Source organism: Camelus ferus, chromosome X (genome assembly GCF_009834535.1).
Source record: "Camelus ferus isolate YT-003-E chromosome X, BCGSAC_Cfer_1.0, whole genome shotgun sequence".
Lineage (NCBI taxonomy): Eukaryota > Metazoa > Chordata > Mammalia > Artiodactyla > Camelidae > Camelus > Camelus ferus.
Window position 1 is genome coordinate 22,541,356 of NC_045732.1, and position 17,875 is coordinate 22,559,230.

Sequence of the window (17,875 nt, forward strand, 5' to 3'; positions counted from 1 at the left end):
TGAAGACTTCTTTCCATGTTTTTAAATTCCACTTACCTTGAACAACTCAAATAGCATGTGAAACAGATGTGAGGGCACATAAACTACCTGAATAGGTTTGTCTGGAGCTTTGGCTGAAAACAGAGACAAAATCGTCAATGATTAAGGACCAAAACTAGAAGAAAGTCAAGAATGCTGTTTCAATCCTATTTTCCAAGTACATAAAAAAGAACTCTACAAAAGGCTAGTTTAGGCTTCCATCTCTAAAGGCAGGGTTGAGCAAAAGCATGTGCTGTGAAGTCCAACAAACTTGGGTTGAAATCCAGCTCCTTCACTTACCAGCTATGTGATCTGGGGCAAAGTTCTCTCTTTGGAACTCAGCTGAGCAAAACTGGAATATCATCACCTTTGTCATGTTCTGAGCATTACATACGTTCATCCAAATATCGCTTGGTGTTTTTCAAAATGGGGTCCCCCCCACTGACCACAATGGTCAGCCAGGGAAATGTGAAGCCACAGAGGAAAGGGGGCACATCTTCTTGGTGAACTGGACTAAACAGCAATGTTAAATTCTATTAAATTATGAGAAAAAGGCACACTACTGACAGCTAGCAGAACTGCCCCCCCAGAGACCTACAGCCCTTTCTCCTCGCATCAGCAATCTTCTGAGGAAAATACAAGAAACCTCGAATCCTGAGACCTTTAAGAGACCGAAACTACGGAAACTTTCTCAAGCAAAACACCCATGTTGTAATTTCAACCTTACCACTTCCTCTAATAAAGTAATTAACAGTAACATAAAGGAGAGTGAACATTTGTTTGTTTCTTAGCAGTTTACAAAGAGCTTGCACACACATTATCCAATTGAACCCTCATGATGATACTGGGTGGCTCACAGGGTGGCTGGCTGGGGACACAGGCTTTGCAGAGGCCTGAAACTGGATGCCTGAACCAAGAGCTTTTGATTCTAAGTCCTGATCCTTTTGATGATCAGTTGTTTTTAAAGTTATTACGTAATATAAGCAACAGTCTCCCCTTGTCCCTGGTTTAGCTTGCTGCAGTTTCTGTTACCCATGGTCAAACGAGGTTTGAAAATATTAAATGTTAACTTCTAGAAACAAACAATCCATAAGTTCTGAGTAGTGTGAGGAAATCTCGTGCCTTCTCGATCCGTCCTGCTCGGGACGTCAATCATCCCTTTGTCCAATAGATCCCTCCCATTACGTAGTAGCCACCTCAGTTAGCAGATCTCTGTTGCAATACAGTAGTGCTCGTGTTCAAGTAGCGTTTATTTTATAATGGTCCCAAAGCACAAGTAGAGTGATGCTGTGAAGTGTTTCCTTTAATTGAAAGGGTGAAAGTTCTCTCCTTTATAAGGAACAAAACTGTACGCTGACATTGCTAAGATCTACAGTAAGAATGAATCTTCTATCCCTGAAATTGTGAAGGAGGAAAAAGAAATATGTGCTAGTTTTGTTGTCACACCTCAAACTGCAAAACTATCACATGGCTACAGCGTGTGATAAGGGCTTAGCTAAGATGGAAAAGGCCATTAAATCTGTACAAGATATTTTGAGAGACAGAGAGAAACCACATTCACGTAACTTTCATTACAATATATTGCTATAATGATTCTAATTTATTAACAGTTCTTGTTGTTAATCTCTTTCTGTGCCTAATTTATAAATTAAACTTTATCAGAGGCATGTATGCACAGGAAAAAACAGTATATACAGGGTTTGGTACCATCTGTGGCTTTAAGCATCCATTGAGGGTCTTGGAACGTATCCTCCATGGAAAAGGGGGGACTAATGCACAAAAGATTTTCAAAAATTTTTTAAAGAAGGAAAGTCAAAGTCCTTCCATCCTTTACCATCTCACCCCACAGTCCGCACGAAGAGGCAGCCATGCGTTACTACTTCTGCTTCAGTCTTCTGGGTGATGTTATTCACGTCCTGTTCTGTAGCTTTAATGAACTCCTCTGTACTTTGCCTATAGGCTCTTTTTAAAAAGCTGAACATCGACTGTGTTGGTAACATAACTAGGGAAATACTGCTCACTGTGGAGCGGCCGCAGGGGTGTGCCGGGATGACGTTTCCTTCCCTGTGAGACCAATGTGTCGTGATTCATGTGTCACTGGAAGGAGAATCCTTAAGGCAAAACGGATTCACTTTATCCACCTCCAACTGCTCAAAATCATGCTACCCTTTTTAGGTTGCCAAATATTTGGACCGTGTCTTTCTTACACAGTTTTATGTATTTCCTGGAGTTTCTAACTACCTTGCCTCTCAGGGAACTGGACAGAGAAGTATGCGTCCCTCACTGCAGCACTAAGATCTTCCAGCCTCTTTTCTGCCGCGTGGGGTCCATTCCATTCTTCAAGATGTTTCAATTAGAATCGATTGCTTGCCAAACATGCTGCACAGCCATCACCCTCAAATTGCTTTTGATTGAAGATCTAATGTTTTTCACTATTTCTTATATCTACATTATATACACTATCAAGTCAGCCAGGTAACTCATGTCAGAAGGGTGTGCATGGTAGATACATTTCTCAATCCTCATACCTCTGATTCATTTGATTGGAGGTTTAGCTAGGGACAGAATTCTAGGTTCAAAACCATTTTTCCCCCAGCATTTAGAATGGTAGGGGGCGGTGTCTTCTGACCATGACAGCACGGCTGAGAACTTTAATGCCAGGGAGGTTTTCATTCATGTTGCTGGTTTTCACCCGAGGTCTGATACACCTTGCTTGGAACATTCTTGTTGAAGAATGAGGAACTGGATTATTCATTTGAGGGAGTTGGTGGTCACTTCCCCCTGGGGCCCTCCCCCAGGAAGGCTGGCTTGGAGTTCTGTGTACCTGGTCAAGACTTTCCACTGGCTTTAGGCTGGACAGAAAGCAAGCTGGACCCTGACCAGAGGGTCTCCCAAATGCCTGAGTGAAGAGGGCTTAACTTTGGGATAGCGACGCTCACGCCAACAGCCCTAGTTTTTCCCAGGTTGGTCCCAAAGAAACTCCTTTGATTTTGACCTTTGCCTACACGTGGCTGTCTGCAGGCAGACCAGAGTCCAGCCGCACCCCATCACCCATCCTTACTTCACCTCAGACCAGCTTTGAATTATCCGCCATCTTTTGACTTCTCGATCCAGCCCTGTGCACCCCCTGGCTCTGTTTCCAGAGTCCCTCCAGGGTAATCTGGTACCACTGCTGCTGCGGCCTCCTCCTCCATGGCTTCTTCTGCTCTGTCCCACTGACTAGCGTGCTTCTATCTGGTTAGTCTTTGGCAGGAGGTGGGATCAGTGGCACACTGACGAGCACCCCTGCTCCCTTGCTGTTTTTCTCCCGCATTCCTTTGTTCTCCTGTTAACGGGGCCCTAGGAGCATGCTGAATGCTCAGTCTACCTTGTACCAGAAGGCATGATTAGTTATATAAACAGCCTTCTGAATTCAACCTTTTTTTCACTACAAATCTCAGGGAAATTAGAATACCTTTGATAGTTTTGTTTTGTTTGTTTGCTATTCAGTTCAACCAGTATTCTCTAAGAGCCATCTGAAGGCTTGCTCAACTACTTGTACTTTACTTTGAGAACATTATCGTTTAGAGCTCTTCCCTTCCATTAGAGGCCATGTCAGTGTTTCTGTCCATGACTCTTCCCTACTCCTGGGTCCAGTGGCTTTTATGCAGTAGACCCTTAATAGATGCTTGCTGGCTTTCTAAAACAAAACTTAAATGGAACACGACTTTTTCCATCTAAGGGCACATTTTTAAAAGTCAATGGAAAAAATGGTCCAGGCTTTTTGTGCTCAAGACTCAAGAAATAATGAAGTCTATCTGCATAATCATTGCTCCAAATACCATTAGCTGAAATGACATTTAACAAATGCCAACAGAACTCTATATAGGCTATAAAGAATTTTATTTTCAGATAGTTCTATAAAGAGTGGGGAAAAAAACCTGGAAGCTAAGCAGAAAAAATTCTTTTAAGAGAAATGGAAGAGAAACTCAACCTGCAGTTGGTTGAATCCGCGGATGCAGAGGGCTGACTAAACTCTCCCATTTTATTTAAGGGGCTTGAGCATCAACAAATTTTGGTATACGTGGGGGGTCCTGGAACCAATCCCCTGCAGATACCGAGGGAGGGCTGTATACTAACAGGAATTTAACCCATTTGGGCTTCCATCATTCCATTTCTGAAATGGGCACAGTACATATCTCACTGGGTTAATATAAGGATTAAATGAGACAATAGTGATAAACTAGTTTACACAGAGCCTGCCACACAGTAAGCAGTCAATAAATATTAGCTATTACCACAACTGAAAAATTAATTTCTACAGTGTTAACAGAGCTACTAGTAACGATTTTTCGATTCTTGTGTAGAACCACTTGACTGACAATATCCACAAAAGTATCCAATATGGGGAAACCAGAGGTCAAAGATCCCAGGATAGACACATACTTTTCTAAGAACCCTCTTAGAACAAAATATACATGGCATGAATTGAAATTTTTACATTTCCCACCAAACCTAGAACTATGAATCAACCACTCGACAGGAAAAACTAATCTAGAAATGGTGAAGAAATGTAAGTGGTAAGCATAAGTCTTATCTTTCCCAAGTCAACCCTGACTTCTGGTAGCCATCCTTTATTAGATTTCTAGTCTGTGTCTGGTGTTATATCTGCAGCCCCAGAAACACGACCTTTCCATCACCTCACAAGGTGAGCTTACAGATGAGGAAGCTGAGTGTCAGAGGTGAAGTGACTTGTCTCCTAAGTGTCAGAATCCAGATTGCCACTGCCTGGCTGGCTACCGAGTTCACATATTTCCCCTAAGTCACGCTGCCTTATCACACGGATGCAAAAAGGTAAGGTGCAACTGCTGACTGGCTTAATGCTTTGGCAACTTATTTCTCAAGAAAATGAGGATGTTAAAATGATGGTGGAATGGCTACCTGTCTTTGGAGAAACCCACATCGGTTGCCGCAGGTAGCTAATCAGAAATATAAGAAATCTGATATAAGGTAAATAAAATTCTGTGATTTTTAATTGTGTTCCAGAAAAGACAATAAAGGAAGCGCACTCTAGCTAGCCCCCAATATTGAGAATTCTAGTGGTGACTGGTAAATACTGATGGTGTTTGCACAGTGCGTTCTACATAATCCTAGTTACTACTTTCTCAGGGGGTCTCCGTTGGGAAAGAAAAAAATAAAAAATTCAGAAAAAGAGATAACATGTCAAACTAACAGAACTTAAATTCCCAAGTAGCAACAAAGTCTTCTTTTGGGTTGAAGGCGGCCTCACTCCTCTGAAGTGCTGAGCAGAGGGCAGTGAGAGCTATCACTGACTACTGTTAAAGACTGGGGAACAGAAGCACCCTGAACGGGGATGCTATGCTGGTTCGCACAGGCTCTGAAAATGAATCCACTGAATCTGGCTCTGTCTTGTTACAAAGCCACAGCATCTGCTTAAAATGTTCAGGACCAGCCTCTGACCTATCTCTCACACGGAGCTTGTTAGAGTGCATGTGCAGTCCCTAACTGTGCTCGCAAAGAGCTTTGGCAGTCAAGAAACAGGAAGTATAAATCATAAATACACCACCCAAGCAACAGGAAACTAGAGGCGACCTGTAACCACCAGTATTCACTTCTCTTAGTGATGGGGAAAGGGCCCCCAAAATCATGCATGAGACAGTGCCAAAAATAGGTGGAAAATTTCTCCCCTGGGGGGGTGCACTGCCCAGAGTGACAGCCTCACTGGGAAGGACTGTGCTGACCCAGCTGGCACCCAGGAATCAGCAAGGACAGGCTCACTGCTCTGCCTTCAGAGTGAATGAGGCTGCCATTGAAGCAAAAGAGAAGCTGACCACTACTGGTGAGTTGAGCTCCGTATTTGACAAATAGAAATCTGGACAGTGAGGTCAGGCTCCATCTAGCCATTAGGAAGAAAGAGAATATTAAGATGTTTCTGGGGGAGGGTATAGCTCAAGTGGTAGAGCACATGCTTAGTATGCATGAGGTCCTGGGTTCGATCCCCAGTACCTTCTCTAAAAAAAAATAAATAAGTAAACCTAATTACCTCCCCCCTACCAAAAAAAAAAAAAAGATGCTTCACTCAGGAATACATAAACAAAATCCACTTGTGCTGGTGGTGTATTTATTCAAAATACAACTCTTCTCAGAGAACCTAGTGGACTTTGACAGCAGCTTTGGTTCCACACCTCCTAGTAGAATGTAAGGGCAATTGTCCTATAACAGCAGCCTGAAGTCTTCATGCTTTGATCTCATTATAAGAGAAATATATTTTTGGAATATTTTTGAGAGGGAATGTGGTTTATGTTTAATTATAAGTTCCCATATAGTAAGACTCAGTCATTCTACTTCTAAGAATCTAACCTACAAAAATACTTCCACACGTCCACAGATTTTCCCTCCCTTCAAACACACACACCCACACCCTTCATTCCTCATTATATGGAATATGGGAAAATTAGATTGGGAGTTTGGGATTAACAGATACACAGTACTATATATAAAATAGATAAGCAACAAGAACCTACTGTATAGCACAGGGAACTATATTCAATTTCTTGTAACGAGCTGTAATGGAAAAGAATCTAAAAATATATATGTATGTATATGTATAACTGAATCACTTTGTTGTACACCTGAAACTAACATTGTAAATTGACTACATTTCAATAAAAAATAAGAATTAAAAAAAAGAAATCCTAAATGTCCACTCAATGGGAAATTATTAAATAAATAATCTCTAAATGACAATAATACATGCAAAGATCTTTAAGGTGAAGTGAAATACACAAGTAAAAGAACACAAATGGTTTCAACCCCAATTATGTAAAAACCAAAACTCTGTACGGGAGAGAGTAGTGGGGACGTTCCCTTTTACTCTGCATTTATGTTTGTAGTTTTACAAGAAGCATGTCTCTTTCGTAGCTTATGAATAAAAAAAGTAACATGTAAATAATAGTTTCATACTATTAACATAAAAATCAGCTAAAACCCCACTATCCAGAGAGCTGTTGTTTGTATTTTGGTGGGATAAACCTTTCAATATATTTTCCAATGAACTTGCACTATTACAAAATGTTATGGCCTGTGTTTAAAAAAAAAAATTCAACTTTTCCCATACATTAAATATTCCTTAAAGCATTACTTTGAATGGCTGCGTAGTATTCTACCTTATAGGTGTACCACAGTTTATTTAAATAATTGTCTACTATGGAAAGCTTGGATTGTTTTCTTATTTTTCTCTATAAGAAAACCACTGTGATTGTCATTCTTATGTGCATCTGTGCACATCTCTATTTTCTTATAATTTTTTGAGAAAGAATATTGTTAGCCTTTTGTTTTTAGAAAGGCTCTACCAATTTAAACTTACACCAGAAATGTATACGTGTTGGTGAGAGAACATTTTTTCTGGGGACCAATTCAAAGCATTAAAATGTTTTTTTAATCATTGCCATTTTGAAAGACAAACATGGCATTTCTCTGTGCTTTCCTTTGTACTTTGATTAGCAAAGCTTAACACTTTTCCATGTGTTTACTGACTGCACTAGTTATTTTGAGAACTGCTTATTTCTATCTTTGACCAGCTTCTACCTTGATCACTTTTGTTTCAAGAACTTGGGAGTTCTAATAACACAGTCCTGTACAAAAATTCATTGACCAAAGATAAAGAAAAGGTTTCAAAAAGACACAAAAGATGAAAAAGCAGCATAATTTGAACATCTCACTGAAATATAGCTCAGGTATAATCAGTTTTTTAGCCAGCTTCTTTGTATTTAAGGTTAAAATTATTTTTCGTTTACCATTGAATTCTTCAACTTCCAGCTCTGGAGCAACCAGGTAATACTGTTCACACAGCATCTTGGCAGTTTCATACGCATCTGCAAAGAGAGGAAAGAGTTTAGCTGGTGCACTGATAGCATGGACTCAGAGAGAGGGAGAGAGATTTAACAGAATAAACAAACAAGGACAACTTGTAACCTGACAGACTGAGAATTAATCAACTACTGCCTTAAAAAATAGCCTTTTTCACCTATAAAAGAATTACCCTAACTGAACCAAAATCTCTTTCTTTAGTTTTAATGACCACAACAATATCAAAATGCTGCACTAATAATGATACAGCCAGCTCTATACTAAACATGTCTTTGTTTAACTTTCAAATCTTTCCTGAAAGGCATTTTTCATGAATATCTATAAACTCAAGACTATACTTCTGAATAGCATGCAACCTGACTAAACTACTAAAAAGGTATTTGTTGTAATTTCAAAAATAATAATGCTGACAGTCTTAAGATCTGCCAATTACTTATAAATGAAACAGCAACAAGTATTGGCTGAATAAATGAGTTTCCAGGAGCCACACAATATGTTACTGGAGACATTACTCTTGTTTAGAAATCTCCTTTAGGTTAGTTAAAGGGAACGGGTTGGGGCTGTTATTTACCAAAGTCTGAGGAGCAACAGTTTGCTTTTGCAAGGGAAAAAACCGACAAAGGGTAAGACCAAGGCCACTACAGAGGCAGATAGAAAACAGAATTCAGGAAGTTACATCCAAAGGATGGGGAGCAAATTTAGAAAGCTAAGTGCTTTATTTTTTACTGCGTGTGTGCCTTGTCTCTTGAGTTGCAAGCAATCTGAGGTCAGGGTTTGTGGCTTACACTTGTTTGGTAACTCACAGAGAACTCATTCTATGCCTGTTAGATGGTCAATAAATACTCCTTGGTTTGATACATCTTAAACCTTTTGATAATTTACTTTTAAAAATAGCTTTATTGAGATATAATTCTTATACAAGTCATCCATTTAAAATGCACGTACAATTCAATGATTTTTAGTGTATTAGCAGAGTGGTGCATTCATCACCAAAATTAAGTTTACATTTTCATCACCTTCAAAAAGAAACTCCATAACCATTAACAGTCATTACTTCTCGTCCAGCTGGAGGCAAGCACCGATTTGCTCTGTGTTTATAATTTTGCTATTCTGGACATTTCATATAAATGGAATCATACGATATGTGGCCTTTTATGTCTGTTTCTTTTACTTAGCGTGCTTTCGAGGGTCACTTATGTTATAGCATGCATCAATACTTCATTCCTTTTTATTGCTGAGTTAATATTGCATTGTACAAATACATCACATTTTGTTTATTCATGTATCCGTTGATGGACATTTGGATTGTTTCCACTTTTTGGCTATTACAAATGAACATTCATATGTTTATTCACATTGCTATGAACATTCACTCCCACGCTTTTGTGTGTGTGTGTGAAGATACGTTTTCATTTCTTTCGGGTATATACCTAGGAGAGAAAATTGCTTGATCATATGGTAGCTGTATGTTTAAACGTTTGAAGAACAGCCAGACTGTCTTCCAAAGCAAGACGTTTTTTTCATTTCCACCTTTACAATTTCTAAAGCTCAGACATTCAAATTAGTTTAAAATGCTTCGTGGTCACATTTGCAATGTCCTCAACTGGATACCAGCTCTCTGGAGACAGGCTAGTACTCCTTCCAGATTCCCCACATCAATACTTGAATTTAAGATTCAAGAGGTAAGAGATGGGAAGGAAGGAAGGAAGGAAGGGGGGAAAAAATAACCCTGATGGAATTTAAGTATGTTAAAATTTGACATTATCAACCTTAAAAAAAAGTAAGAGAAAGAGAGGAGGAAGGAAAGAAAAAAAGGGGGGAAAATAAGCCATATAGAATTTAAATATATTACAATTTGACAATGTCAACCTGAAATGATACAAAGATAAGATTAGGATATGTTCAGACTATAAGCTGTGGTTCCTACTGCTACCAAATTGAAATTTTATATAATATTTGACCTCAGAGTAAATATTCTTATTTTATTAAACTTTTAGAATTAAACCACTATAAAGAACCACTGTTAGAGACATCAGATTATGTCAGATGAAATAATGAGGGATAGGCAATGGAAATGTTAGCAAGAGGAGAAAAAAATTTTAAAGGAGTTGATCAGTGTGAAAATAGACATTAAAGTAGGACTGAATTTAAACCCTAACAAAGACAATCAAAACTCAGATTTATATGAAATTCACAAGTTTTTTCCTAGGGTATAATAAAACTCACCAAATATCTCTTAAGTACTTTTATAAGAAGAAAAGAAATCAAGACTCACTCTCTGCTGTGGCTACACCACCAAACAATGCTACATCTCCACCTAGTGACACGACAGCACAAAGCCGGTCAACTTCCAACACTCAAACCAACAAACACTGACATCTAAAGACGATGCTTCATTATCCATATACAACGCCAACGCACCTCCACAAAACAACTTCTACAAATATGCAACACCTTTAAAGATGTTTAAACTGCTCTTCCATTCACTATAAAACAGGAAAAGAACCCAACCCCCTGAAATGGGCTAGTTCCTCATGGCATCAGCTTGCCCAATAGTATGAGATTATGACAGCATTATTAAGAAAAAGTATGACACAAATGTAACATGTGGAAGATTAGGTAGAGTCCAGATAGACACAGCCAACTTGAAACTAAAAGCCCCAGCATAGTTCCTAAACCACATGTGACTAAGAATTTTTTAGGCATTACTACAAATTATAGTGATTCAATGCTGTCATTAAGAACTTCATTATGGGGGGAGGGTATAGCTCAGTGGTAGATCGTATACATAGAATGCACGAGGTCCTGGGTTTAATGCCCACTGCCTCCACTAAAAAAAAGAAAAAGAAATTGCATTATGATCCTTGAAAAACTCAAGACAAGACAATGAGACTTAAGCCAGCCAAAAGTATTTTGGGGGCAGTAATGGTTAAATCTATATTCATATGCATTTTAATAAGTTCCCATGGCACATAATAACGCCTTGGACACAATACACATCTAGTAAGCATCTGTTAAATGGAACAATCCTGCCCTGGAGAAAATTCTCCAGGTTCAATCAACTATACCAATAAGAGATGTTCTCTTCGGTCAGACTGGGAACTAGTGGCCTAGAGTGGTTCCCAAAACTGTGTGTGTGTAGAATTCATTGCCAAGTTAAAAAAAAAAAAGAGAGAGAGAGAAAGTAGATTGGGTAACCACTGGCCTAGAAAGTCAAGTCTGGGACACACTAATTCTGTCACTGTTGCTCCCAGGACATGAATGATCATGGGGTCCTGGAGTGTATGAGAGCACATACCTATTCAAATAGGACAGTTCTATTTAAGTAAAGGAACATAAAAATGAAAAAGCTTTTCAAAATCATCAACATGACAACCAAACTTCAACACTGGCTTAAAAATTCATCTCTTTTATATCTAGAGTAAAATGTAAGTCCTACTAATAATAAGCTTTCTAAATAAGACTCTTCTAGTTTTTAAACAGAAACCAAAATTTTAAAACACGATAATTTATCAAATTACTTTTATCTGCAATATATTGGTGCCACTATTTACCACTAATCTTTAAAAGGAAATATTAGGAAATGATTGTTACTGCCACTGAACACAAGTGATTTTAACCTGTTTTCAAGGGAAATAAGGTATTGATGATAAAGTAACTAATAAAACTGTGGGTGTAGCGTATCTTTACTCCCCCAGGTTAGAATATCCAAATGGTAAACACACAAGACTAAAACTAAAAAAGGCCAAGCCATAAAGAGTAGAGTGAAGGTTCACATAGCAACCAGCCCCAGAGATCCACCATAGCCAGGAATCAGTTTTAAGGAAAAGCACACAGGAAAATTTAATAGCATATGGATGTTATTTTTATGAGCTGTTTTTCTTAGAGGATCTTCCTATTCAAAATTCACCACAGGCCTCTGCTATCAAATATTAGCCTCTATCACAAATACAGGCCGTTATTTGCTTATATGTATGTTATAAGAGGCTGGACAAGGATGAGTTTGACTGAGTGCTGAAAAAACAAACATGAAGATGCCACAGTCCCTAACTTGGGTCTAACAGGATACAGAAAACCATCAAGCTCAAGTTTAAGAAGCACTGCCCCAGCATGGTAAATGTAAACGACCGCAAAGCGTTAGGAAGTCACAGATAAGCTGCTTCTTGAAAACGCTTTTAAATTACAATGCAATTCTAATAAGGTCAGTCTCTCATCATCCTTCTACCCAAAACGCATTCTGAGTGGGAAGCCCAGGGGCTTTCTTACCACTAGACCCTCTCCTACCCGCCCCAAAGCACAGCCAACTGGAAAAGTGAGGCAGAACATCTACTGCAACGGCAACCAACCTACAGGCTGACCGGAATCCTAAAACCTGTGGTCGTGGGCAAAAAAGCCAATTAAATTCATCTTTTGAGAATTCAGGATCGAGACACTCAGGCAGGGCAGAAGGCAAAAGGATACATTGAAAATTATCACGATCTAGAAGGCCTGGAGTGCCCGTCATTGTCCTAAACAAGCTGCCTCAAAAGTCTGCCAGTCTACAGACAAGAGGGAGGCTTGACGAACCCACTTAAAGACACACACAGAAAAAACTCCTTGCTTCTGTTTCCCAGTTCCAATTTCTATAGCCCGACTCAAAAGTGCTTCCTGCCCTTGGATTACCCTGGGATCTACCAGGTTCTTTTAATAAATCTGTCTTTCAAGCCAGTGAGAACAGGTCTCTGTTACTTGTGACCTGAAGAGCCCAAAGTGAGAGCACAAGACATTATTTCTGAACCAGAATAATGACACGCTCTCAGGATACCGCCCGTATGCTATCACACTAAACAATAATAGCATTTAGGAACAACAGAGGTAAGCTAACATCGCTGTGAGAGCTGACTTCTGTACCAAGTATTTAAGTTTGTACCTTCAAAATGATCTTACCACAGGATTTTCCATTTGATTTCCTGGTTTCTTACAAAGAAAGGAGGGAAAGGGGTCACGCCAGAAGGCACTTCTCAGAGGATAATAAGAGCTGCTCTACAACACTAATTCTAGCACTCACTACCACGAGGCTGTAATTTGCAGATGTGTAAAGGTAGATATTAATGTGCTAAATAAGCAGCCAGGAGGCATGCTTCAGTGTTCCACACATTCAATTAACATGATGCAGGATGCACCCCACTTTTACACATTTATACAACTGTCTAGTCAAAAATAAAAATATTGTCCCTACCCTTCTACATAAAAGTTCCCTGGAGTCTGTCTCAAGAGATCTAAGTATGGAATCACTGTTAGTTCATTGAGGCTTTCCAAGGCTGGAAAACACACATGTGTGCATGCACCGGCAGGCACGGGCTGGACATCTGACTATGCTTAAGCCATGCAGGATTTGCACAGCTGAGAAAACCAACAGCAGAGCTGTCATTACGACTCAGAACCCCTCCTCCCTCTACATCAAGCTTCCTCAAACAAAAGGAAGGGGAAAAATACTAGAGACAGAGGCGCCAAGTGAGAAGATTAACTGAGAAATCTCAGAAGGTACAAGGAGAAGGTGAAAAACCAGTGGAAAATAACCAACTACTTTAAAAGGAAGGGAGCAGTAAGACGTCACTAAGAGTTGAAGGAAGCTGACATGCGTCTCTTCCTTTCCTTGACAGCACTCGGGAGTATCCGGAAGAAGAGCTGGTGATGCCTGGGCCCTTTGGGACTCTCTGTTGCCCCTGGGGCATTTGGGGATGGAGACTCTAGCATTTGATAGAAGACATGGAAGAATTTCCAAGCCTTCTGATTGCTGGTGTTCTCTGCCTCGTTTGTTCTTTCTCAGTCTTATTTTGAGCCCCAAAGAGCTTCTGCTTGGGTATCCAGACACTCCAAGAATTGAGAGTGGGTCCACAGGGAATGAAACAGAAAGTTGACTATTAAAATTTGCTTTAGTCCACAGGGAGGAAAGAGCCCTTTGGGTTTCCTGTTAGGCTGCTGAGCTAATTTTGCCATGGTAGGAAAGGTAACCGATTTAAGACCAATACCCCAGTGAGGAATAAAGGTTATCTACACCTGGCCGGGAAAACCACTGAATATAGAGATGAGGAGTACAGCAGATCAGCCAGGAAGGGGTGCATGATGGGCATTAGTGTTGGAGATGGGGAAATAGACAAATCACTATGGATTTCATACAAAGAGACTCACGTTACTCACAGTCACATACCAACCTGTAAAGTTGGTATGAATTCAAATGTGTAAAACAATGTTATGTCACTGGGTTATGAAAACAAGTGATTTTTATTCTCGTCTCTCTTTTCCCACATTTTCTAAATTTTCTTCAATAAGCACTTTTGATTACTTTGATAATATGGCATGAGTACTTTTAACTGACCAAACCGGAAATAGGAATTGGATGATTGACAAAAAAGTTGGATAATGGGAAACCATAAAATATGACTACACTTGTAACATTAACTTAAAATACACTTTTAAATATACAATTTATTCCCCTAGCAATCTTCAAATAAGGCCAAAGCCTCTTCTTTGGATTGGCCTGGGGTTCTAGGTCGTATTTCCTAGATAAACAATACCATATACATCTGTGAATTCCAATTCCTATTTCTTTAAGGTAATAAATTTAAAAACACTTGTCAAGCCATCTGAGTGCAGATTCCTTTTAAGAGGTTTACTCAGTGCTGTCCTGTCACTTAATAGTTGTCTTGTTCACAGTCATTTCATTACATTTTTAAGAGACTTCTATCAAGTCTTTCCAAAGCATTCAAACTTGATTTTTATGGAAGTAAGTCTCCTTTTTGTACTCCTATTTCTTCAGTTTATATAACATATATGTATAAATTATGTATATTTATACATATACCTGTGGGATAACTTATACCAACAGTTTGAGGACAAATGAGTGACCCTTAGTAAGTGGAAGAAGCACCAGAGCATTCAAGAAAGTATGTGCAAGCCAAGTGTCCTCAGTGTGCTGTGGGCAGGATCCATGATTTGTGAAGGGAATGAAGGTGGCAGAAAAGTCGATGGTGTGGAAGTTGCTTTATGTGTTGATGAACTTCCAGAATCTAAAACCGCCCTCCACAATTGTTTTACTTAAGGGAAGAGGCTGTTGAGAAGTGAAAAAGATGGTCTGAAAGAAACAGTGGAGAACGAGGAGCATGGTGGTCCTTCCTCCTTGCCCCATGAGTGTGGGGGTAGGAGTGTGCGCACCGTGTGTGTGTTGGGGGAAGTGACATTCCGAGTGGCAGAGGGGCACAGTGAGTGATTTTCACTGGGTATGGCTTCGCCAGGGATCCAGGCTGTGCCAGACAAGCTGTAGAAATGATGAAATGAGAGGATGGAGTCAACTTGGTTCACAGTAAATAGCGGTCTCACAGGGGCAGGAGAGAGCCTGAAGATACAGCTGCGAGTGAGCACAGGAAGAGGGAGTGGACAGGGGGATCTGGCCCAGTGTCAAAACCGTGACTACAAAGACCAAAGAGAGCAGGAGGCCATGAGGTTGGCATAAACTGCAGGCATAAACTTGTAGTTTCTTTCTTTCTAATGTTGATCCAACTGCTTTGCACATTATCTTCAGCTAGTGTCTGGTTCAGAACTTCTGTCCCTGAGAGGAGTGATGCAAGCGTGGATGGGAGTAATTTCAGCCCTTTAGGAATTTACACCCCAGGTAGAGAGACCCACAGAAGTAGGAATAACACCAAGACGAGGCAGGATGTAGTAAGGTTAGTAAGAGCAGTCCTGACAGTCAGTGCTGCAAACGACGAATTCTGCTCACCTGCAGAGTTGGGCTGCGGCCGGTTCCCCTCATCATCTGACTCGCTATCGTGCTGCTTCACCCCTCTGCTCTCCAGGAGCACTGACAACTGCCTGCCAATCCCCATTACTTATCTGGTGGTACTGACTCAGGGTTAAAATCTCTCTAAAACTTAGGGAAAGACATTTTTGGTGAAGAAACAGTGAGATGATAAAAAGGACTATGTTTTTACAACTTTATTCTGCAGAATGGCGGGCGGAGACGGAAGCACACAGCACAGTGTAAGAATTCTTGTGCACACCTCCCCAGCCTCAACAGTTCTCAACACGCCCAATCTTTTTCACTGCCCTCCCTCTGGATAACTCTGAAGCAAAACCCACATGCCATTTCATATCACGTGTAGTATTTCAAAATACCTCACTTGAAGCTAAGATGCCTTTAAAAGAACATAACCACAATATCAATATTACACCTAAAAAAATGAACAATATTTCTTGAATGTCAAATATTCAAGTGTCTCAAAAATGTCCTAAATGATGTTTTAAAAAATATTTTATTTATTACTGTACTATTTAATTATTTTATCTTTGAGGAGGAGGTAATTAGGTTTATTTTTAGAGAAGGTACTGGGGATTGAACCCAGAACCGCATGCATGCTAAGCATGCACTCTACCACTTGAGCTGTACCCTCCCGATAAACGATATTTTTAAATATTTTATAATTGATGCCAGAAACAAAAGCAAAGGTACCAACATATTATGTAATCAATGGTATAAATGAGAAGCCAAATGACTCATGTGATGCCCAAGGACTACTGTTCATGGACTTGTCCACCTACAGCCCTTACTGGGTGCTGGCGCTGCTTCCAGAGCTCTACATATATTAACTCACTTAACATTATGATATAGGTGAATTTCCAAGAGCACCATTTTACTGACGAGGAAACTGAGGCCCAAAGAGTTTATGTAACATGTCCGAGATCACTGAGCTAACCTATATGTCCATCAGCTGATGAATAAATAAACAAAAAGTGATCTATCCATGCAATGGAATATTATTCGGCCATCAAAAGAAATGAACTACTGATTTGTGCTACAACATGGATGACCCTTGAAAATATTATGCTAAGTGAAAGAAACCAATCACAAAAGACCATGTACTGTATGATTTCATTTATATGAAATCTCCAGACTAGGAATATCTATAAAGACAGAAAGCAGATTAGTGGTTGCTGTGGGCTGGGGAGAGGGGTAGTGGGGAGTGACTACTAATGAGTATGACGTTTTCCTTTTGGGGTGATGAGAATGTACTAAAATTGGATCTTGGTAATGGTTGCAAAACTCTGTGAATATACTAGAAACCATGGAATTGTACACTTTAAATGGGTGAACTGCACGGTATGTGACTTGTATCTTAATAAAGCTTTTTAAAAAAGTAAATTATCAAAAGGTAGAATACTTATCAAGCCAAGGAATATTTATTGACCATCTACACAAGCATATACTAAGTTCTATGCAAGTCACAAAACAAGTGTAAGACACAAACCCTGACATCAAATTGCTTGCAGTTGAAGAGAAAAGGCACACATGCAATATATTGCAATGCACTTTTGCTTTGTGAATTTGTGCCTTTTTTTCTAAGGGCAGTCAACTATCTGAACCAGGTTTTTGGAATCACAAAAGCCATTGGGCGAGGGCCAAATGAACATATGAGCTATGATAAGACCGATCCTGCTTCCCTTCCCCACTGGGGGCCTGCAGAGGTCATGATCAACCACAGGGTTATCTTATGAGAGAGAAACCACCAGGGTTCTTAGGGAGCTGGGGCTGAGCCTATTCACTTATAACTGAAATAACTTGAGTCAATGTTTTCTACCTAAGCAGAGGCCGGGGAATCCTGACAATCCTCGGCTGAGCTAAGACCACAGGGGGATGCCCAGGTTAACCAAATAGCACACATTTTCCTTAGCCTGAGTGGCTGAAGATCTGGTCTGTTTCCCCACTGGGGAGGCTGCACACGCTGGGCCCCTGCCCTTGGCCCCCTAAACTCCAACAGCAAAGATCACTCTGCTTGAGGAAGGCTTGAGAGCTTTACCAAGGAAACAAGGCCCTCTTTTGCCTCCTATTCACTTAGCTACACAGTTCAGAAAAGGTAAGAGCCACAAAGATCCTTGAAGAAGATCGGGAGACCTGTGGTCCTGAAAACTGGTAAGGTGTGTGTTTCAAGGACGGAGAGGAGGGCCATGGTAG

General features: G+C 40.0%; 1 protein-coding gene and 1 non-coding gene across 4 annotated transcripts in view; one reads left to right on the forward strand and one right to left on the reverse strand.

Moving 5' to 3' along the window:
* Positions 1-17,875, reverse strand: part of PDK3 (pyruvate dehydrogenase kinase 3) — a 69,258-nt gene that overhangs the window by 20,744 nt on the left and 30,639 nt on the right. For all 3 annotated transcript variants that reach the window (XM_032475573.1, XM_032475574.1, XM_006194362.3), the window contains 2 exons: positions 7,815-7,892; positions 37-113 (listed from right to left, as the gene is read on the reverse strand). In XM_032475573.1, the coding sequence (XP_032331464.1) occupies positions 37-113; positions 7,815-7,892 (155 nt within the window). The remainder of the gene's footprint in view (positions 1-36; positions 114-7,814; positions 7,893-17,875) is intronic.
* On the forward strand, positions 5,957-6,029 carry TRNAT-AGU. Its single transcript has one exon. It is a non-coding gene; the product is annotated as a tRNA-Thr (tRNA).